At 37.0% G+C, this 23,644-nt stretch overlaps 1 protein-coding gene across 1 annotated transcript; it reads left to right on the top strand.

Annotated features, from left to right (window-relative positions):
- Nucleotides 1–5,371: 5,371 nt before the first annotated feature.
- CUNH18orf54 (chromosome unknown C18orf54 homolog) lies at nucleotides 5,372–22,860 on the top strand. The gene is made up of 8 exons (XM_023512397.1): nucleotides 5,372–5,433; nucleotides 6,179–6,499; nucleotides 7,791–8,582; nucleotides 8,903–9,053; nucleotides 12,917–13,016; nucleotides 16,930–17,061; nucleotides 18,703–18,773; nucleotides 22,698–22,860. The coding sequence occupies exons 2-8, from the start codon at nucleotides 6,214–6,216 to the stop codon at nucleotides 22,780–22,782; spliced, it is 1,617 nt and encodes a 538-aa protein (XP_023368165.1). The 5' UTR covers nucleotides 5,372–5,433; nucleotides 6,179–6,213; the 3' UTR covers nucleotides 22,783–22,860.
- Nucleotides 22,861–23,644: the final 784 nt, after the last annotated feature.

Here is a 23,644-nt window from a genome sequence, read left to right as displayed (position 1 = left end):
AAGTTTTAAAAAAAAAATGATTGGTAAGAATGTAATGATCTAAGAACGTCTAAAATGCTACATTACTCTTTAATACTATTTCTGCAGTGCCTGGCACATGGCAATGAACAGTAATTACTTGTTGAATGCATGCATGCATGAACCCCTTTCTCCTTACTCAAAGTCTTTCAAAGAGAAAATGCCAGTATAATCGAAAAAGCCAGACTCTGGAATCAGAAACCTCGGTCAAATGCCACTTACTGTGTGAACCATGTTACTTAATATTTCTATTAGGTGAAAAATTAATATTAATATTTCCCAAGGTGTAAAATTGGGACAGTATCTCCTTTAAAGATTTAGTGTGAGGATTAAATAAGATAATACACTTCAGTGCCTACCTAGCACACACTAGTCATTCAATAAACCATGACCATTTCTATCATGTTTCCTTTCATTCATAAAGCATCACTGTCTATTGATCATGTATTCTTTTTAAAGTAAGTTGCCTGACTCCTGGCTCCCCTTCAAGTATACTTCCTACTAGTCTTCTTCTCATCCACTTAGCAGCAATCATATTGATCTCCTGGATGTTCCTCAAACACAGCCAAGAAACTTCCTACCTCAGGTCTTTGTACTTGCCATTCCCTCTGCTTGGAACATTCTTCCCCCATGGGTTCACCTGGCTGACTCTGCTTCATTGGTGTCTTTGCTTAGATGTCACCTTCTCAGACAGGATCAAGTTTAAATCAACTTAAACACATTTACTTGAAGTATGGCAATGGACTAAATGTTTTAGTGTGCCTAAAATTCATGTCTTGAAATCTTAAATCCCAAGGTGATGATATTAGGATGTAGGGTGTTTAGGTGATTAGGTCATGAGGACTGAGCCCACTTGAATAGAATTAGTGTCCTTATAAAAGAGAACCCAGAGAGCTCATTCGCTCCTATTGCCATTGAGGACGCTGCCAGAAGCTAACAAGTGGAAAAGAGCCCTCCCCAGAACCCACCCAGGGACCCTGGACTTCCAGCTTCCAGAACTAGAATAAATAAATTTGTACTATTGATAAGCCATCTAGTCTATGGTACTTGGTTATAGTGGCCCAAAGGAACTGAGAAAGGTACTATGGTAGGTGTAGCAAAGACAGTTGAGTAAGTTATTATTTTTGGTGTGAATGAGTTCAGGAAGCTGTGTCTCAATGGTCCTTTGGCCCATCATTCACCTTTTAGTTAGGGGAAGCTGACAGGTGTAATGGAAAGAAGGTAAAAACACAGAGCTAGATTCAAATCCTGACCTTGCCACTCACCACCAGTTGTATTATTTTGGGTGAATGGCTTAACCTTTGAACTTCAATTTCTATATCTGTAGAATGGGGGTAATAATACCTATCTCATAGAGTTGTTACAAAGATTAACTAATATATATAGAAGTGCTTCAAACAATGTGTGGCCCTATTCTAGCTGATCAAAAAGGTTAGTTTCTTTTCTTAAAAGATACTGTTTATGGCAAGAATTTTAAGAAATTATTTTAAAGACGGTGGAATGTGGATTAAAAAAATGGACACATTTAAATCCATCACTTAAACTCTCCAAGACCTGCCTCCTTAAGCCCCTCAGTGAACTTTCTGGAAGTTTAATTATCAGAACATTTCTTCTTTAGCTCTCACCTAAAACTCTTTAGGTTGCATCACAAATCTATTTTCTCTCCTTTGGTTTTCCAGCAAGGCATAACAGCTATTTTTTAGCTTCTATATTTGAAAGGCTTTAGTAACCCATTATAACCTTCTCTTTCCTAGTAGAGTTCTGATTTCTTTACCTTTCCTAAAAGATTTAGTTCAGAATTTTAATAACTATTGGAACTCTTTTCAAAATCCTTGTGGAAATCTCCATGGCTTTTAACCTGTGAAGGAACAAAGCATTAAGTAGAATTAATTTGATAATATGAGTAACTGAATTTCATAATTTCCTTTATATCTTCCCAGCATCCTTTATTTATACTTTATATCACCATTAGGAAATACATGCTATATATACCCGGAGATGAAGAAAAAGGTAGTACAAGAAACTTAAAAAGATACTGTTTATGGCAAGAACTTTTAAGAAGTTATTTTAAAGAAGACCAAGTGGAATGTGGATTGAAAAAAAAAAAAAAAGAAAATCTAACTTTCAAGTTCAGGCCATTAACAATCCTTGGCTGTTCTCTGACTTGGGCTTGTTTTGACAAATAAAATACAGTTCTAGATTTCCTATGGGCAACTTACTTGATATTGATTGATCTCAAAATTTTCCAGGTTATTGGAACACACTATTAGTGCCTGCAAGGCCTGTGTCTTATTTTCAAATCACTTACACTCACTGACACAAGGGAGTATGTTTTAACCACTAAATTAAGTTTTATAGCATGTGGGCTTTTTCATTTGCAACAGAAAAGGGAAGGTAACTTTTAGTAAGGTAGAGAGGGTGAAAGGGAGCAAGAGCAAACAGCGAGATGACAGTTGTTTTACCTGGTGATGTAACATTAGATGAGCTGGAACATATTCAGACGGAGGCATAAGGTCAGTGGAAAATAAACATAAACCAATATTTGAGATGGCATCTTATTTCGACACACCACTTGGTTGAAACTGGATTCTTCGCACCTCATATCCAGTCCCAGCCTTGTAGACATGTTCACACTTGTTGTTAGCGGGTCTTTACATCTGTTTGTATAATCTCCCTCTTTCTGGGCTGCCTGACTGGGTCCCCAATCCGTGCTGGGTCACTGCCATTCTTCCCTGGGAATTAAGGTCCCCAAGGAGTTGATTAAATCCCATCCCTAGCCAAACTCCCTTCGTTCACCAAGCATCTGCTTTGTGTGTGAGGGGCTAGCTGGACCCTGGCAGGGCCCGGGCCGGGATGGACGGGGAAGGCACTGAGGAGGGCAGGAAGAGAGCGGTGGGGGGAGCTGCCCGCTAGCTGAGACAAGAGCTCCGAAACCCGGGGCAGGGCCGGCTTGGGAGGACCGGGGCTGTGGGGCTGGCTCTCGGCGAGCCAAACGACGACAGCCAGCGGCCCCGTTCCCTCCCCATCCCGTCCGCTCCCACAGCCCCGAGTGCCGGCCGAAGGGGGAGCAGCCAGCCGGCGACTAGACTGGCTGAGAATAGCGGTGACGGAGGCGGGTCCGAGCGGGGGGCAGGCGGGGATGTGGTCCAGAACCGCCCCCTGCCCGCCCCAGAAAGAAGAGGAGAAACTACACCTCCCAGCAGGGGCGGCGCCCGAACGCCCCGCAGCGCCCCCTGCCCCGCCCGCGCCGGGCTCGGCTGGCCCCGCCCCTCGCGCCGCGCCTGCGCACCGCGGCCCAGCGCCATGTTGGGTCGGTTTGAAAGCGAGCGCGGGTGTGGTTCTCCCTGTGACGGCGGAGGCGGCTGCGAGCCGTGGGGCCCGAGGCGGGGCGGTGTTCGGCTCGGGGATGCTCTGTCGCGTCTCCAGTCCGGCTGCAGGCCTAGGCTTTCGCCAGAGAGCTGTGTCCGTGTGGGTTTTTAATCTCTTTGGGGGCCTTAGTGGGTGTGTTGGGGCGGATAGGATGTATTTTCGAGGGACGTCCCGTCCCTTGACAGCCGGAGGAAAAAGCTAAAGGAAGAGTGGCGGGAGGGCGCGTGTGGGGGCTCCGTGGTCAGAAGAACACTTTAGGGGGACAGTCGTCGGCGAGGAGGGTACCGGGTCGGCGGGACCTGGCGGGGACCTCGGGGCGCTCCGTCCGCGCTCTGTGGCGCTCTCGCCGGCTGCTGGATAAACGGTCTCAGAGGGAAAAGCAGCTCATCCAAGACGGTGACTGTGTCTGTCTGTGACCCACGCGGGCAGCGGAACCCCAAAGGGAGGATGTTGCCTAAAAAGGGGTGGAAAGTTGGAACCCTGCGCACCCGGGGTGGGGGAAAGGTGCGCGGCCGACGGGCGCCGGCAGTCTTGGGCTTCGCAGCTCCGTAGATTGTCCTCTTTCTGCTGCAGAATAAACAAACGTTAGCTTTCACCATTTAGCAGTCGCAGAGCTGTTATTTCCAAGAGTTAATTTCCCATGCCATATTTCCATTGGTTGTTTAACGCAGAACATTGTTTTTAAATCAAAGGTCGTTGAAATGTCTTTTCAAGAAGTTTAACATTCATTCTATTCTTTGGCATGATGAATTTTCTTTTGAAGATTCGAACTGGAAAGTTTATGGAAAAAATGGTGAGATAATATATGGGACTGGCTTAAAATAATGGGGTTCAAAATAATCCTGGGGCTGAAGTGCGGAAAATAGGGTGGGGGTGTGGATAAGAAATTGGGTTGTGTTCATCTTTGTAGGAAACAGGATGATGGGTGCATGGGCGTTTAATTAAACTATTCTAGTTTTGCATACATTTGAAAACTTTACATAATAAACGTTACTTTGTGAGTTTTGGGGGGTCAGTTTTGTGAACTAACCAGTAAATGTTATCATCCACTCACCGAGAATACTAAATCAATAGCATTCTCATCTAAGGTTTTATTTTTGTTTTTTAAGGTTTTGTAGAATAAAATCGGTAGCCTGTAGTGCGTTCCAGTTAGGGAGCAAACGTTCCAAACTTATCCAAGCAAATTTATTTGAGTGAATTTAAATAAAAGGGGTAAAAAAAGGGTAAAGCTAACTCAGTTTAGCCATTCTTTGGAGATAGGCCAATATCACAGCATTCGAGGAAATGGAAGAGGCCAGCTGGCCATCGTTTTGTATTCTGCTACTGCTTTCTGGCCACTGTCGGATTTCCTGTCAAGGCTATTGCATGCTCTGAAGGCTGTTAGGATGACATTTTGCTGTGTCTCTTTAATTAGAATACTTTAAATGTTGTAAGGTAAAATTCGACAGTTATTAAGACTACGTTGAAACTTACTGTAACTTAAATATTTCCAAAATTATAGCCCACAATTAAACATTAAATTTACAGGATAAGTTTGGGTGCTGTGACATGTCTGTAATCCCAGGGCTTTGGGAGGATCCCTTGAGGCCAGGAGTTTGAGGGCAGCCTGGGCAATGTAGTGAGAGCCTGATCTCTTAAAACAAAAAACAAAAAGAAACTTAGCCAGGTATGGTGGAACACAATTGTAGACCCTGACAGAAGAATATCCCTTAAACCCAGGAGTTTGAGACTGTAGTGAGCTATGATCACTCCATTGCATTCCCGCCTGAATGACAGAGTGAGATGCTGTCTTAAAAAAAAAAAATTTTTTTTTAACATCATGTCTTGTAAGTTCTATTTATGGTTAGTACAGAAGATCCACTAATTTTAAAAGAATGTCATATCACATACTGAATTAGTTTCCGTTCATTGTTATTTTTTAGGTTTTCAAATATAGATTCCATTTTTGCTGTACTAAAGGAGACAAGAATTCTCTCAATTTTAATAATGGAAAAACAGTAAGATGACTACATTAAGTTGATTTCCAAATTAACGCTTTTAAAAGAGGTGAGTTGAATCTGTTTAATGTAAGAATTCAAAGTAATGAGGTTAGTACTAAAAGTGAAGGTCAGGAAATGGTTAACAGTTTTATTTTAGGAAAAGGTTATATTGCTAGCTCATTCTTCATAAGATGTATAGATTATTTCTTTACAGATAAATATTGTAAATTATTTTGTTCCGTCTAGTCTTTTGGGGGGAAAGGTTTGGTAAAATTTACATAATGATATTTACAACATGGAAAGTGGATATTCTCCACTGTTCCTCCTTGTTTTGAATACTTCATTTGATGGCTTTAAAAAATTTATTGAGCACCTATTATCTGCAGTGCATGTTGCTAAGCTTATGATTTGAAAAATATGTATTAAGGAATGTTAGATATTGTGATGTCATAGAATATGTTATCATAAGAAAAAAGACTATTCACAAGTAGTTTTTAGGACTAAAAAAAGTGAGTACTTTTTCCTTGGTATTTTCCAAGTATATTCTCAGATAATTTTTGTGTACTTACTTCCAGGCACATAGTAAGGTCTCAGTAAATGTTTTTTAAATCATTGATGAAAGAATTTATAGTAATAAAGACAAAAGAAAAATCTATAATGTCTAAGAAGGAGCGTCTGTTATAGATAATGGATTTTATTCTTCCAATCAATTATCAAAAGTTTACATATTTAGTAATTTTCTATGCATGTGATCACTATTCCATCTAATTGATACCTTCATCTTTTGTTTTTGTGTTACTGTTGTTTTCAAGGGAAATGAATAGGAATAACCTACTTTGAGGAAGCCATGGCGAAGTCAAACGTAAAAAAACACAGAGCTTGTTCTCAGGAATCTTCAGTATCTTCTTTGCTAGCAAGCTGCAGCCTGGGTGGTAGTAATTCCTCTAACTCTGATGGCTCCTTTTGCTATAAGAATAAACTGTATAGATCTGCTTCTCAGGCTCTACAGGCCTATATTGATGATTTTGATCTAAGTCGACTATATCCTGGTGCAAGCCCTGGGAAAATTAATCTTGACGAGGCCTCTTCTAATATGCCACATTTCTCCAACTGTATTTATAAACCAAACGGTGGTATGCTTTTATTCTTTATGTTTTATTTATTTTAAAATATTTTGAAGTGTTTGGGAGATTATTATAGCCTTGCAAAGTTTGACATTTTTTTATTTTGGAGGAAAAGTAACTTTTATTATACCAAGATCTGGATATTTTTGTAAAATGATTGTATAATTCTCTGGTTCCCAGGAATTTTCAGCTAAGATGCTCTTTTTAACTTAGGAGGGCAAGCTGATGAGTGTAACTACAGGTAATAACAGGTAGCTGATCTTAACCTAAAGCAGTTTTACTATAGCATAATGGAAAGAGCATTGGCATGGTAGTTCTATCTTCCAATTCCAATTCATGGGATAGTATTTTACTGGTTTTTCTGTATTATATGGAACAATAATATTCATAGGATGTTAAGAGTTTGTTTTTAGTAAGGCTTCCTTGAATGCAAGTTTGGAAAATAACATTTGTTGACAAGCCAGTTAGCACTTTACTGAGCACTTAGAGAATGGGCCTAGAATGGAAAATAATTGTATTCAACTCTTAGAGGGATGTGGGAATGCATTCCAGAAGAAGAGAATTAGAACAGCTATTCTGTGTAACCATGAGAAAGCACATTATTTTTCTACCTACTTTAATAGCATATTATTTTTTCTATGCTGCAGCCAGTATTGCAGTGACATATGTTACTTGGATTATATTAGTGTATCAGATATGTGTAGATGAAAAAAGTTGAAACAGTAAACTAGAGAACATGGAAAAATTCAGGAAGTTGGAGAGAAACATGTAGAAATTAAGTAAAATAGGCTGGGTGGAGTGGCTCATTCCTTTAATCTTAGCACTCTGGAAGGCCGAGGTACATAGATTGCTTGAGCTCACGAGTTCAAGACCAGCCTGAGCAAGAGCAAGACACTGCCTCTACTAAAATAGAAAAATTAGCTGGGCATTGTGGTGGGTGCCTAGAGTCCCTGCTACTTGGGAAGCTGAGGCAAGAGGATCACTTGAGTCCAAGAGTTTTTGGTTGGCATGAGTTATGATGATGCTACGGCACTTTACCTAGGGCGACAGAGTGAGACTTCATCTCAAAAAAAATAAAAAAGAAATTAAGTAAAATAGATTGAAGAAATGTGAAAAAGAAAGCACATCCCTTTTTTTTTTAAATCAACCTGTACTTTGTATACTTCTAATCAAAGCTTTTGTGAGGATTAAAGGAAAACAGTAAAAATGATGATTAAATCTTCAATTCTCATTTATTGTTGGATATTATAAAAGTATATGTGATAAAGAAAGATAAACAGACCTATGCTTTGTTTTTCAGCTTTTGAAAATCCTGATCACAAAAAGCACTCAAAGTCCTTAGCCCATAGAAGACAGAGTATTAATGACATAGACTCCATTAGCCTAACAACTGATGATCTATTAAAACTTCCAGCAGATGGATCATTTTCTTTCACTTATGTTGGACCAGGTCACCGAATAAGCAAGAAAAAAAAGAAATGCAATGGAAAACTGGGCTTATCAGACATTGAAAAGAATTCAAATTTTCAAGAACCCTCCACTCCCATGGGCAAGGATAACTTAATTATTCCTGCTGTATGCGCAAATATAAATGGAAAGCAATGTGGTAGGCTAAAAAACCCCAAACTTGTGAATAGGACTAATAAGTGTGTTTCTGAGTCATCTTTATCTTTTCCCAAGAAATCATCTTTCAAGGACAGTTCAAAACACAACCTTGAAAATAATTATCCAAGATGGCTCACTAGCCAGAAATCAGACCTTAGTGTTTCAGGGATAACTAGTATCCCTGATTTCAAATACCCAGTCTGGCTCCACAATCAAGACTTGCTACCTGATGGAAAGAATCAAAGGGTTTATAAAATATCTAAAGAAGACCCACAGTCCTTTAGACACAGTTATCAAGCACAAAGAACTTCTCCGCTCAGGAATAAATTAGATTGTTTTGAATATTCCTTTGAACCTTCAAACTTTTCAGATATCTTAAGTGATGATAAAGAATTAGTTAATGAATACAAACGTGATTTTGAACATAGCCCCCAATGTCAATGTAAGAATCCACTTCTCCCAGGACAATCTGCAGAGCCCTTCAGTGGTAATACTTTGTTTTTGGTTTATAGTTTTTTTTTTGTTTTTTTTTTTTAAACCAAAGAGTGTAAAGTTGGCCTAATATCAAGGGGCTTTTATGTTTTATTTTGATGTATATCTTTTAAAAATGTTTTTGATCCTCACTTAGATAGCCTCTTGTAACTAGAAGATGTCTTTTTTCTTTGTTTGAAAATGTCATATTTTAACAAATTGCTGTTAAGAATGTGTATATATTCCAAATTATCTGTTTTCTTGTTGATTTTGTGAGATTTTGCCATGTTTTGCATTTTCTTTCCTTTAAGAATTAAAGTAATCTTTTAAAATTAGGTGACAAAATTCAGTTGCTTATTCTGAAGGCCAAGAGAAATCTAGAGCAGTGCACTGGCCAATCACCACAACCTATGAAAAAGGATGACAGCCCTTGCTCATTAGATAAACTTGAAGCAGAAAGATCATGGGAAAATGTTCCTGTTATGTTGTAAGTAGATGACAGTGGAAAAACTAGTTTTCCAAATAAAAAATGTCATGTGTCCAATGTAATTCTGTAGAACATAACTTTGAGTGTTTCTTGCTTTACATTGCATTTTTCATTTGTTCCTGCAGGATGGTGTATTAACCTTAGGTACGTTCCATAGCTTCTGTTCTCATTACGTGTTCATTTTGTTTCATTATAAAGTAGTGATGTATATCTTAAAATGAGGGTTTGAAACCAAAACAGTTATTTTGCAGATGGAGGAGTGTTTGAAAATCCTTTTTTTGTTTGTTTTGTTTAGTTTTTTACTTTAAGCTTTTCTCCTTGTCTGTGTTTTCTCCATATACTAGAGTTATACATTTCTTTCTTTCTTTTTTTTTTTTGAAACAGAGCCTCAAGCTGTCCCCCTGGGTAGAGTGCTGTGGCATTACAGCTCACAGCAACCTCCAACTCCTGGGCTCAAGCGAGTCTCCTGTCTCCACCTCCCAAGTAGCTGGGACCACAGGCGCCTGCCACAACGCCTGGCTATTTTTTGGTTGCAGCCATCGTTGTTTTGGCGGGTCCGGGCTGGGGATTCGAACCCGCCACCTTAGGTGTAGGTGGCTGGCGCCTTAGCCGGCTATAGGCGCTGAGCCTGAGTTATACATTTCATTTACATTTTACTTTCTCTTGTACTCATTATTTTACTTGAATGATGGTGCATTTGTATAGTCTGTTGAATAATTTTTTTGTAGTTCCTAAGATTATTTTCGTTTGTGTGCTTAACTTTTCTGTGAATAGTTGTTAAGAATAATATAAAAACTAAAAAAAATTTTAAAAAAGGAAAAGAGCAAAAATGGAAAAAAAAGAATAATTAGAAAACTAATTACCTAGGTAGCTGGGAATGAGAGTGTGGAATTATAATTCGGAACTTATGTAGAAAAGTTTTTATTCTTAGAGATATTATTCCATTCAGACTTATCAGAAATGCATTCTTGGTAACCTTCATATCATGCCTTAGATTCTGCTAATTTATTATCTTTAGTTATTTAAGCTTTTATTCTGTTACAGTCTGTTAATTCTTGGATTATTTTTTGATTGCTTCTCAGTTGGATGTCTCTTTTTTTGAACATAGATGCTGACTATAATTCTAGTTTTGCAACGCATTTCTGCCCCTTTTTGGCTGTGAGATCTTCCACAAAGTACTTCTCCAAACTTTGGAGATGGAAAAGTAATATCTACTTCAGGGTAGATTACAAAATGAATATAAAGTGTGTAGGAAGGTTCTGGCTTATCCTGAGCTTTTTATAAATTGTGGTAGTGGAGGTGATTATCCAGAGTATTTTATTTATTGTAGCTCCCTTTCTCGATGTTTTAAAAATTGTTGTTAATTTGGGTTAATAGGCAGCTCACTTAGTGCTTAACTTCTCTTATCCTTCTTATTTTCTAATTACTTATTTTCTTATCAATTGTCTATGTATTAATAAAGTGTCATAGGTGTAATACTTTGCTTTTAATTGGAACAAAAATGGATGAACAAGTAATATCAGAGATATTTAACTTTAGAGTAAAATTTTGAATGTACTTAATGTATTTTATAATTGGATAATATACCTTCTGGCTTGTATAATTAATATTACCAATGGCTTGACCCAGTACTTTGCATATAATAATTTAGTCATTAGCCATTGTTAATTTTTAGAAGATTGAGTTCATATTGTATTGGATATATTTATAGATAAAACTAATGATGGATTCCTGAGAAGGAATAGATCTCAGTTTGAAATAAATTATTATCAACCTGTCATCAAAACCAAAATTAAATAATAAGTATTCAAGCTAGTATTATAAAAAGTGGAGCAAAGCCATAACCAGATAATTGCCTTTTTTAAAAAAATTTCTTTTTTTAAAAAAATTTTTTGAGATAGTCTCACTATGTTGCCCTTCGTAGAGTGCTGTGGCATCACAGCTCACAGCAACCTCAAACTCTTAGGCTTAAGCAATTCTCTTGCCTCACCCTCCCAAGTAGTTGGGACTATAGGTGCCTGGCACAACACCTGGCTATTTTTTTGTTGTACTTGTCCTTGTTGTTTAGCAGGCCCAGGCCAGATTCGAACCTGACAGCCCTTGGTAGTATGTGACTGGTGCCCTAACTACAAAGCTACGGGTACCCAGCTAAAAAACTTTTTATTATTGAAAATTTTAAACAAGTGTCAAAAGTAAAATGATAGTACAGTGAACCTCTATATATCTTTTACCCTACACGATCTGGCAAATGGTTTTTGATGACAGCTGGATGGATGTATAAATTATGTTGGTAAAAAATGGAGGAAAAGACTACCTAGGATATAGAAAAAGTTTGTAGTAAATTAGAAATCAAATATATCAATACAAAAGGAAAATGTTAGCATTGTGATGTTTAAATTTGTAAAAAGACTTAGGTATCTGAGTTTCTTAAGTAATAAATACACCTTACAGTGATGTAAATAAGAGAAATAGAATGGATTTATTTTTGTGACTAATAGAATTTGATATTGGGAATATTCTTACTTTTGTTGGGGATATCCTTTCCTCTATTACTCCTAGAACATCAGGAATAAAACCAATGTTTATTAAGAATCTGGCCAGGCACGGTGGCTCACACCTGTAATCCTAGCATTCTAGGAGACTGAGGTGGGTGGAATGCCTGAGCTCACAGATTTGAGACCAGCTTGAGCAAGAGTGAGACCTCATCTCTAAAAGTAGCCAGGTGTTGTGGGGGAGACTATATTCCCAGCTACTTGGGAGGGTAAGGCAAGAGAATCGCTTGAGTCCAAGAGTTTGAGGTTGCTATGAGCTATGACGCCACAGCACTCTACCAGGGGGTGACAAAGTGAGACCCTGTCTCAAAAAAACAAAAAAAAGAACTTATGAGAATTAATTCAGTTAATTTATGCACTATACCTGTGAGACAGGTGGGGCTACAAATGTAGAAACTGAAATTTGGATATAAATTACCTAAGGTAGTATATTGAGTGGGACTAGGATTATACTCAGGAATGTTAATTTAAAAATTAATCCTTTTCCCTATATAATCTGTTCTCTATGTTAACACCTGTACTGGAGAGGAAGTGCCTTACTGCCTTAAAATCTTAAAGTGGGAGAACATGTAGCTGCCATTCTAGTTCATGGAGTTTTGATTATCATTGGGTAGCAAACAATGCTTATAAATTTTTAATTTTAATAGATTTAGGGGATATAAGTTGAACTTTGTTACATGTACATAGTGTATAGGGATGTAGTCCGGGCTTTTGGTGTGCTCATCACTAATAGTGTTCAAATGGAAGAATGTACTGCTTTACACAAGTGAGATTTTGAAGCATAGTTGATAGTTCAGGACTTATTTTTTCAGTTGAGAACTAATATCTTCAGTTCTTTTATGGTTTTTTTCATATGTCTTGAAAGGAGAAGCAGAGAGCTATGGAGGGGTTAGATTCTGGTATCAGTGTAGGGAGCAGATGGGGGAATGACCATGACTATTATAGCCATGATAGGTATTTCTTATTGACCATTTGTTTTTAAATGAAACAGCACAGGCCAGCTAAACAACAACAACAACAAAAATTGCCGAGTGTTGTGGTGGGCACCTATAGTCCCAGCTACTTTGGAGGCTTAGGCAAGAGAATTGCTTAAGCCCAAGAGTTTGCGGTTGCTGTGAGCTGTGACAGCACAGCTCTCTACCAAGGGGGACATAGTGAGACTGTCTCAAAAAAAAAAAAAAGAAAAGAAAAAGAAAAAATGCTCAATATCACTAATTTTCATTTGTTTAAATGAAAATCTTAAATTTTATACTGTCTAATTTTTAGAAATTGGGAACTTAATTTGTCTCTTATCCTTTAAATCCTGTTTAGCAAATCTCCTGTTCCTGTTAACTCTGATGATAGTCCTCAGAGTTCAAGAGTAAAGTATTCTAAAGAGGTTCTTGAAGAATTTTTAAACGATGATAGTCCGGTGAGTGAAGTTAAATCTTTTTAAATTTACCAAAAGAAGATTTAAGACTAATATATAGATGTTTCTAAGTTATTTAGATACTATAAGACCAAAAAGGTCTTAAATTCTCTCCTCCTAAACACACCTCCATAAAACCATCACTTCTTCCAAAATTATTAATAATTTTATTTTGTTTCTTTTAGTCTTTAAAAATTAACATGTAATAATTGTACACATTTATGGGGTACATGTGATGTTTTGATATATACACTGTATAATGACCAAATCAGGGTAATTTGCATATCCATCACCTCAGACATTTATTTCTTTGTTGGAACCAAACATTTGAAGTCCTCTCTTCTAGCTGTTTGAAAATATATAGATGTCTTCTGATACACTGATTTCCTTTCCTTGGGATATACATTCAGTAGTGGGATTACTTTATCATAGGGTAGCTCTAATTGTAGTTTTTTTGTTTGTTTTTTTTAGAGAAAGAGTTTCACTTTATTGCCCTCAGTAGAGTGCTGTGGTATCACATAGCTCACAGGAACCTCCAACTCTTGGGCTTAGGCAATTCTCTTGCCTCAACCTCCTGAGTAGCTGGGACTACAAGTGCCTGCCACAACACCTGGCTATTTTTTGTTTTAGTTTGGCCACGGCTGGGTTCTAACCTACCACCCTCAGTATATGGGGCTGGCGCCCTACCCACTGAGCCCCAGGAGCTGCCCATCCAGTTGAAGCTTTTTAAGGAACTCCGTACTGTTCTTCATAATGACTGTATTAGTCTATAGTCTCACAACTGTGTATAAAAGTTCCCTTTTGTCTGTGTCCTCGCCAGTGTTTGTTATTTTTTCTTGATGAAAATAGCCATTCTTACTGGGGTGAGATGATACCTCATTATGGTTTTAATTTTGATTTCCCTGACGATTAGTGATACTGAGCATTTTTTCTTTTTCTTTTCTTTTTTTTTTGAGACAGTCTCACTATGTCCCCTTTGGTAGAGTGCTATGGTGTCACAGCTCACAGCAACCTCAAACTCTTAGGCTTAAGCAATTCTCTTGTCTAAGCCTCCAAAGTAGCTGGGACTATAGGTGTCCACCACAACACCCGGCAATTTTTGTTGTTGTTGTAGTTGTTGTTGTTTAGCTGGCCTGTGCTGGGTTCGAACCTGCCAGCCTGGGTGTATGTGGCTGGCATCCTACCCACTGAGCTATGGGCACCACCCCATATATTAATATTTGTTGCCACTTGTGTGTTTGAGGAATATCTATTCAGGTCATTTGCCCATTTTGAAATCAGATTATTTGTTTATTTTTTTGCTGTTGAGTTCTAGTATACTTTTTGTTGTTGAGTTCGAGTATATTCACTCTTGACAAGTTAGTAGTTTGCAGCTATTTTCTCCCCATATATCAGTTGTCTTTTCGCTCTTTTGATTTTATTTCCTTTGCTATATAAAATTTTCACTATGTTGATTTAATTCCTTTGCTATGCAGAAGCTTTCTAGTTTGATATTGTGTCATTTTTCTATTTTTCCTTTGGCCTGTGCTATTAAGGGATTTTCCATAAAATCTTTACCCAGACCAATGTCCTGAAGTGTTTCCACTTTATTGTCTTCAGTACTTTTATAGTTTTGGTGTTTGCAACTCTTAGAGTTGGCATCAAGCAACTAGTAGCTGGACGCAGACCATTTGGTGATAACTTCAAATGCTATCGCCAAAGGTGTAGAAGTATAAACGTAGCTGGATACTTTATCGCATTTCTTTCTTCCAAAAATTATTTTATTTTAATAAAATATACATAACATACAAATTACCATTTTTGTCATTTTTGAGGGTTAAGTTCTGTTGTATTCAGTACCTTTACATTGTGTGTAGCTATAATCATCATCATCGTCCATCCCACAATTTTTTCATCTTCTCAAACTGGAACTCTGTACTCATTAATACTAACTCCCCATTTCCCTCTCACCCCAGACCCTAGAAAGCATCATTTTACTTTCTTTTTTTTTTTTTTTGTGAGAGAGTGTCTCTCTCTCTCTTTTTTTTTTTTTTTTTTTTTTTTTTTTTTTTTTTGAGGCAGAGTCTGAAGCTGTTGCCCTGGGTAGAGTGCTGTGATGACACAGCTCACAGCATCCTCCAATTCTTGGACTTAAGTGATTCTATTTCCTCAGCCTCCCAAGTAGCTGGGACTACAGGCACCTGCCACAACACCTGGCTGTTTTTTTTGTTGCAGTTGTCATTGTTCTTTAGCAGGCTTGGGCTGGATTTGAACCTGCCAGCCTCAGTATATGTGGCCCACGCCCCACCCACTAAGCTACAAAGACAGAGTCTCATGCTGTTGCTCTGAGTAGAGTGCCATGGCTTCACAGCTCACAGCAACCTCAAACTCTTGGACTTAAGCAAATTTTCTTGCCTCAGGCTCCCAAATAGCTGGGATTACAGGCGCCTGCCACAAAGCTCAGCTATTTTTTTGTTGCAGTTGTCATTGTTGTTTTAGCTGGCCCGGGCTGGGTTCAAACCCACCAGTCTCAGTGTATGTGGCTGGCGCCCCACCCACTGAGCTACCAGTGCCACCCAAATCATTTTACTTTTCTGTCATCACTTTGCTAGTCTGGAAACCTCATATCAGAAGAGTCATAAAATATGTGACCTATTGTGACTGGCTCATTTCAGTTAGCCTGTTGTCTTTAAGGTTCATCCGTGCTGTAGCATTTTTCAGAATATCCCTTCTTCCTTAGAATGAATAATATTCTATTGTATACAGGTACCACCTGCTGTTTATCTGTTCACTATCTATTGGTAGACACTTGTGTTGTATCTGTCTTTGGCTATTGTGAATAATGTTGCTGTGAACGTGGATGTGCAAATATCTACCCACAACCTTACTTTCCCCTCTCTTGGATCTATATATCTAGAAGGAAAATTGCACAATTGCTATTGTTACTGGCCTCTGAGTGGAGTTTTTCCTAAATTCTTGATAATTGCTGGGGGAGAAGAATTTCAGGATGCGCCATGTAAACCAAGTACATGATAGCTTGTTGTTGAAAGTGAAAGTACGCTGTCGGGGTGGAGAGTGGGCAGACTTGAGAGAGAGCAGCTGGCCTGAGAGAAAGTGGTTTTAGTCCTTTGAAGTCTTACTAATTGAGGGGAGTGATGTTCCAGGCTAAAGGGATGGCTTTCACTAAGAATTGGGTAGTAATTCTAATCTGAAATCTTACTTCTTTGGTTTGCTATTCTATAGTCTTTTTTTTTTTTTTCCACAAAAGTATAATGTTTAAGAGCATAGAGTTTACATTTTCCCAAGTATGGCTGTGAATTCCAATTTGCCTCCCATATTTATACTTTGTATGATTTTTTTGGAAGTGTCATTGTTATTTTGAGGGCAGAGAAATTTTAAAACCACTATCTAAATGATATTATTATTTTATTTTTTTTGAAGTAGAGTTGCACTCTGTCACCCTGGATAGAGTGCTGTAGCCCATCATAGCTCACAGCAACCTTAAACTTTTGGGCTCAAGTGATCCTGTTGCCTCAACCTCCTGAGTAGCTGGGACCACAAGGCACCCACCACAATGCCCCTGGCCAATTTTTCTATTTTTAGTAGAGATGAGGTTTCACTCTTCTTCAGTCTGGTTTCCAATTTATGAGCTCAATCAGTCTACCCACCTTGGTCTCCCAGAGTGCTAGGATTATAGGCATGAGCCACTGTGCCTGGCCTGTAAATGGTATTATATAATTAGCCAAAGTTCATGTAAGGTGACTGAGATTTCTTACAAATTGGTTGAAGTTGGTTCTTGCCTGCAGTTACCAGACTTTCGGGTTAGCTGCTTCTTGAGGGTTGTTTAACACTCTCACAGTGTCTTAAGGCCCTGCATCCAGTCTCAGCCCTGTCTCCTCGTCTCCTACTCTAACACTATTACCTGTTTTAACCTTAGAGCTGTACCCTTTCTGGAGGCAAACATCATGGTCCTGTTGAAGCCCTGAAACAAATGTTATTTAATCTTCAAGCAGTGCAAGAAAGTTTTAATCAGAATAAAGCCACAGCAACAAAAGAGGAGATTAAACAAGTAAGCACAAACTTGAGGTGCCACCTCCCACATGTTGTAGAGTTGTGTCACTGTTGTCTTTTATAGAAAGTAGTTTACTCATATTTAATTCTATTAGATTTCTCTAGCTGTTTACCTGTGAATAGATTATTCTGTTTAGTTTATGGTTAGAAATCTAACATACTTATTTAGGTATGATGATGTTACAACTATGGCATAAAAGGATTGTAGGAGTTTTGTTTCTTCTTCTTTTTTTTTTTTTTTGAGACAGAGCCTCAAGCTGTCACCCTGGGTAGAGTGCTGTGGTATCACAGCTCACAGCAACCTCCAATTCCTGGGCTCAGTTGATTCTCCTGCCTTCGCCTCCCAAGTAGCTGAGACTACAAGCGCCTGCCACTACTCCTGGCTATTTTTTGGTTGCAGCCATCATTGTTGTTTGGCGGGCCCAGGCTGGATTTGAACCTGCCAGCTGAGGTGTATGTGGCTGACGCCTTAGCCGCTTGAGCCATAGGCACTGAGCCTTCTTTTTTTTTTTCCTTCAATGCTTTACCAAATTAATCTGTATGGCGCATCTTGTAGTAATGTTTGGGGAGGTCTAAAAACTTTTTCTCTGTACTTTTGTCATCTGAAATGTTTTAGTTTCTTTTTAAAAATATATCTGTTTTTTAATTGACCAATTTTTATATATTTTTAGTGTAAAATGTGTTTTGATGTTTTGAAACATTTTTGAATGGTTAAATCGAGCCAGTTGGCATATGTATTACCTCCCATACTTGTTCCTTGTGGTGAGAGCGTTTCAGGTCTACTCTTAGTGATTTTCAAGTGTACAATACATTGTTATTCAGCTATTTTGTCTCACCATGTTTTACAGTAGATCTCTTGAACTTATTCCTCCTAACAGAAACTTTGTGTCCTTTGACCATTATCTCTGTAATCATCCCCCCACCCCTCACCAGCTTCTGGTAACCACTCATTTATTCTTTGTCTCAGTGACCTCAACATTTTAGGTTCCACAATAAGTGAGATAATGGATGATTTGACTTTCTATGTCTGCTTTACTTTGCTTATCAGTTTCCTTTACTGTAAAATGATGTTGCGAAGATAAGTTGAGAGAAATTTATATAAAATACTTAGTATAGTGCTTGGCATCTGGTAGATACTCAGTAAACGATATAGCTCTTATTATAATTGTTTATTTTGCTATTGTTATTCAGTAGAGCTTTATGAAATTCAGTTTCTATTACAAGTACGGGTCAGCTCTTCATGGCCTACTCTTTTGAGTTGTATTTCTTAATTTTTCTTCTCACATTCTGATAATCATAACATATATTATCTAATCCATCCCTTTTCTTTTCTCCTTTAAATATCATTGAGTCACAGTCTTATTCTGTAAAGTCAAAATTTTAATCCATGATTTGATTTTTAAAGGACATATTTTGGAAGGATACTTTAAGACAATTAAAAGATGACTGTAGTAGTTATAGTATTTTTAGAATAAAGGAGAATTAAAAATATTTAATGCTCTTGAAAATTATTTGCTAGAGGTAATTCTTTGAAAATGCAGGAAGTAATTTTTAATATTCTTAATCACATTTTAAATGAAGTTTAATTTTATGGTTATATATGTTCAATATTTTGTTATATTTGGTATTTTAATAATAGGCTGCAGAAGATGACTACGCTAAATTACAGTTGAAGGAAAATATGATTCCTATTACTAGGTCACTTCAAAAGTAAGTACTTTTTATAATATGGATACAAATGCATCTTTAGCCATTCCTTTGATTGAAATCAGGAAGTTACAGGGTAGAAGTAAGTAGTTTTAAGAGTAGATGTACTAGGCATATTTAAGCTTCTTAAAGCACAAGGTTTAATTTTTAAGGAAAACTTTTTAAACTTGTGCCTCTTTCCTATCTCAGATGTTCTAAGGACCTAATGAGAATCCTTAGACATCTAAAATATAATGGATGTGAATGACTCATTTCTGAGTAGTAATAGCAACAATTTGTGATAGTATTTGTGAGTATCCTGTAAGAATAACTTGTTATGAAATGTGTTTTCGTGTATTTCCGTCAGAATAAATATAATAATCATACATGTATCAATATGAAATATCTCCATAGAAATTTAAAGTAGATAGAATGTCCTGGATGCAAGGATAGATCTAATTTGCTTGTGTTATATATATTAAAAAAGGGAAGAATGCAAGTCAGAACTATAGTTATGATATTGGCAGAAGAGTATGTTTATTTTTGGGGCTTGGTTGTGTGAATATGAAGTGTCCTTGGAAGTTGGAATACTGAGCTTAGGAAATACTAAGATTAAACATTTATGCTCTAGGAATGCTGTTTCACTTGGCTAAACAAATATTCTCTACCTTTTTTTACTTTCAGAATATCTTTAGTCTGTTATCTGACTGGTAGAAAAGTAAAACACTACACATGTAAACTATGACTCTTAATTGTGATAAGTACATATATAGTTTTCAAGGTAAAAATATATATCGTAATTTTTTTCTCTCTATTCAATTTGTAGTTCTTAAGGGAGACATAATACCTTTTTCTTTGTAGCTTGTCATAGTATTCCAGACCTAGTATTAATAGAATTCGGTGAATAATGATTATAGTAACATTTATTGAATATTTACCAAGTATCAGTATTTTACATGGTATTGAATATAATTCATGTGATCTTCTCAGTCTTGTGAGGTAAGCTGTATTATTATCTTTACAAAGTAGATCAGGGAATCGGCGTAGAGTAACTTGTCCAAGCTTACCTTGCTAGGGAGAGACAGCACTGGGCAGTCTGAAGAAGTCTGTGTTTCTAACACTCCTCTCTTTAATGATAGTGATGAGTTTTATTCATTGAGGCTAGATGCAGAACCTCCATTGATCATCTAGGATAAAGGCTTTATTCTGCTTTAAAATTTAAAGTGAATGACCTCAAGATTTCCATTACTCTTAAAAGCATTTGTAGTAAACCTGTGTTCCAGACCTAAATGTGTTTTTTGAGTTGAAGTACATACCTTAGATGTTTTTCTTAGTGAAAATCAACATTATGCTAGAAGTAATTAATTGACCACAAAAATCAGTACTGATCCATAAGTGCTTTTACCACGTTACCATTTTTTTATGTTTTGTTATTTTTTATTTCTATTATTATTTTTTTTTTGAGAGAAGAGTCTCACATTGTCATCCTTGTGGCATCACAGCTCATAGCAACCTCAGATTCGTGGGCTTACATGATCCTCTTTGCCTCAACCTCTCAAGTAACTGGGACTATAGGTGCCGCCACAACCCTGGCTAGTTTTCAATTTTTAGTAGAGAAGGGGTCTCACTTTGCTCAGTCTGGTCTTGAACTCCTGGGCTCCGGCAGTCTGCTCTCTTCAGCCTCCCAGAGTGCTAGGATTCCAGCCTTTGTTTTTTAAAGGCATAAAATAAACTATATGGGAGTAGAAAGGAAATTGATTATATTGAATTACAGTTATGAAATTTTTATATAGTAGTATGTTTCTTAATGCATTTAAAATAAGACATTTAAAATAAAGGTAAGATAAAATTTGTTTTGTGAAAACACGTGGGAGTATGGAGACTTTTAGCTGGTAGACCGCCGGCCCCATATACCGAGGGTGGTGGGTTCAAACCCAGCCCCGGCCAAACTGCAACAAAAAAAATAGCCAGGCGTTGTGGTGGGCGCCTGTAGTCTCAGCTACTTGGGAGGCTGAGGCAAGAGAATCGCCTAAGCCCAGGAGTTGGAGGTTGCTGTGAGCTGTGTGACTCTGTGGAGGGCAATAAAGTGAGACTCTGTCTCTATTTAAAAAAAAAAAAAAAACAACAGAAAAACAACAGTAAGCCATGGAGTGGTTTTTACCTCCTTTGCGTGTCAGTCAACAATTAGAGAAGAGGGGACTGTTGGAGAGCAGTGATGTCTGGGTTCCCAGCAAAATCTCACTATTTGGTAGATGAACAGCTAGGTGTAAAGTTGTCTGACAGTGCAGTTACAACATAGGACTTGTAGGCTGTAGACAGAGACACTTAGATTTCGTATGTTCCAGCAGTGGGTTTAATAACTCTTTTACTGTTACAACAATTAGTAACTATTGTAATTTTGGAGTAATGATGAGTAACAAAAGATATTTTGAGATACCTGCAGTGACTGTAATGTGATATAAAAATACTGTAAATTCTATGGGATACTACGTCACAGATACTGATTGTTTACGTTATAGCAGAAGGAATAGTATTTAGTGAAAATAAAGATGAATGCCTCTCATCCCATCCCTACCCCAAGTTCAGTTTCATAGACCTTCTAAATCTAAGAGGTCTGTGGCCTCAGGTTTACAAACTGTTCTCCTAGGAGTTATAAGCAATAAAATAGGACTCCAGCCACATGCCTTTTTTTTTCTTTTGAATCTCAGATAATAAATAGTAAGCCCAAAAAGAAAAGGAAGTAAGTCTCAAGTATATTTACAGATTATTTTCTCCCTTATAAATGTATGCCTTTAGGAGGAAAAGAATTCTTGAGGTAGAGAAATAATATAGGATATAAAAATGGTACTCTTTTACCATTTGGTTATTTTTACCTCTGATTGATGTAACTTTGGGTGAGTTTTTGTCATTTGGTCAGTGAAGGGAGAATCTCAAAAATTATATGAGGTTACCAAATAGGGTGGAAAAATTAAGACTCTTACATAAAAGTGCACAAGAAGCATAGAGTACAGGGAAATAAGTAGGTGGTAGTTAACATTACTAGTTTCCTAGGTAGAGTGGAAGGTGTATTTTATTTAATATACATTTATTGAATCTCTATTATGTGTTAGAGACTATAGAATATGACGTCGTAATCTGTACCTTTCAGCTCACAGTAGAAATGGAAATTAGACTAGAGATCACTATACATCCTGATTATTATACGTATTCTTACTTTCTCAGTCAAAGATCTGAAATAGACTGATTAATATTTTCTGAGTGGTCCTGCGCTGAAAGATAGGGGAGAGAAAATCTGGATGGATATAATTAGAGAGTCCCTCTCTGGTTTGTTTGAGGAATGATTGAGTTTTCTCTACTGAGACCTGCCATACAATCTTGGCTTTATTTCAGAGAAAAATCGACATTGTTGGTATAATACCATATTATTCACTCTCAGTGGAGAGGTCATTGGTTTTCCCCATACGCAATGAGTGTTCTTCAGACTTGTAACTGATCCTTAAATACTATTTGAGAAAAATTTTAACTACCTTGAATGTATATGTTAAAAATAATTTATATATTTTACTTCTTAACCAAAAGAAAAGGTGTCATTTCATAGAGCTGTGGTGAAAATTATTTGAAAAATATGTTCTGTTAAGTGTTATATGACTGATACCCACTATATTATTAGGCTACTTGGCAGGTTAACTTTAAAATAAAACTGAATGTCAAAAATATAATTTTTAAAGTTAATTTTCATAGAACGTTAGATAAATTATTTTAACCCTCAGTTACTAAGATCTCAAAGTTTTATAAGGAACAATTCAAATATTGATTTATCTATTCTATAAATTAATTTCACAAAACTAATTTTGAAGTTAATGCACAATGTAATCACCATTTTTGCTGTCTTCATTGGCTATTCTGTCCTTAATGATTGGTTTATATGTTTTATACTTTTTAATAAAGGGCTTTGCACCATTTGTCTCGACTGAGAGAACTTGTTGATGATACCAGTGGAAAGCAGTCACCAAAAATGGGAAGAGGAAAATAAAACTCGCTACAGTAGTCACCACAGAACAAATATGTATTTTTTTTCCTATTACTAAAACTGATAAATTATCATAAGGCATATATTACTCTGTGACTGCTTCAAGTATTACATATTTCTAAAAACTAAACTAGAAAACACCCATAGGTTTTGCGACCTATCCTTATTTTCTGCCAGAATAGTAGGCTGTGAAGTGGAAGGACCCACGAAATATCCTGTAGTCTTACTTTGGTCTTCAGCCAACAAAGTTGAATAGTCACAAATGGATGGTTGTTTTCTTGAAGCTTATGTAGACCTAGCCTTCAGCATCCTTATCATTTTATCATTTCAATCCATGGTTCTGGATTATTAAGAAACTTTCTGGTTTCTATCTAATATCTTCAGTTATTGATAGACTGTTTTGGATACAGTTTGTCATGACTTTCAAGGAGCTATAAGAGTATCAAAGCTGTTACTGTGTATTTTATCCATAGGGAAGTCTCACTTTTACGTTTTCATAAAGCAAATATTTAAGATGTATTATATTTGCAAATAATATTAATTTAATGGTAGGTGATGCAGTACTAAAAGGAATGTTCTTTCATATTGTGACATATCAGAAGACCTCTTTATTTAATTGATTTTTTGATTCTGTTTAAGACAGTCTTTTTTTTTTTATTAAATGATAGCTGTTGTAAGACAGTCTTGATAGTAGCTGACAGTTAACAACTGTCTCCATTTGGGGAGATACTTGAGAATTTAACATTTCAGTATTAAATTGTTTCATATATTTCCCTTTTGTAGTTCTCAAACTTGTGAAAGCAATGGTTAGTTGCTTTATGAAATTTGATAACTAAAAGAAACTGAATATGAACCAGAAAGCAAC

The sequence above is a fragment of the Otolemur garnettii genome, unplaced genomic scaffold (genome assembly GCF_000181295.1).
Source record: "Otolemur garnettii isolate 467f Iridium unplaced genomic scaffold, OtoGar3 scaffold00027, whole genome shotgun sequence".
Classification (NCBI taxonomy): Eukaryota; Metazoa; Chordata; class Mammalia; order Primates; family Galagidae; genus Otolemur; species Otolemur garnettii.
This window is presented reverse-complemented; position numbering and strand designations above follow the sequence as displayed.

What these genes read in the sequence shown, in the direction of transcription:
- CUNH18orf54 (XM_023512397.1), top strand. Translation starts at nt 6,214, where the DNA reads ATGGCGAAGTCAAACGTAAAAAAACACAGAGCTTGTTCTCAGGAATCT. An exon ending in GAAAATGTTCCTGTTATGTT is followed by an intron (nt 9,054 to 12,916) that starts GTAAGTAGATGA and finishes AATCCTGTTTAG; the next exon opens with CAAATCTCCTGTTCCTGTTA. An exon ending in TTTTAAACGATGATAGTCCG is followed by an intron (nt 13,017 to 16,929) that starts GTGAGTGAAGTT and finishes TTTTAACCTTAG; the next exon opens with AGCTGTACCCTTTCTGGAGG.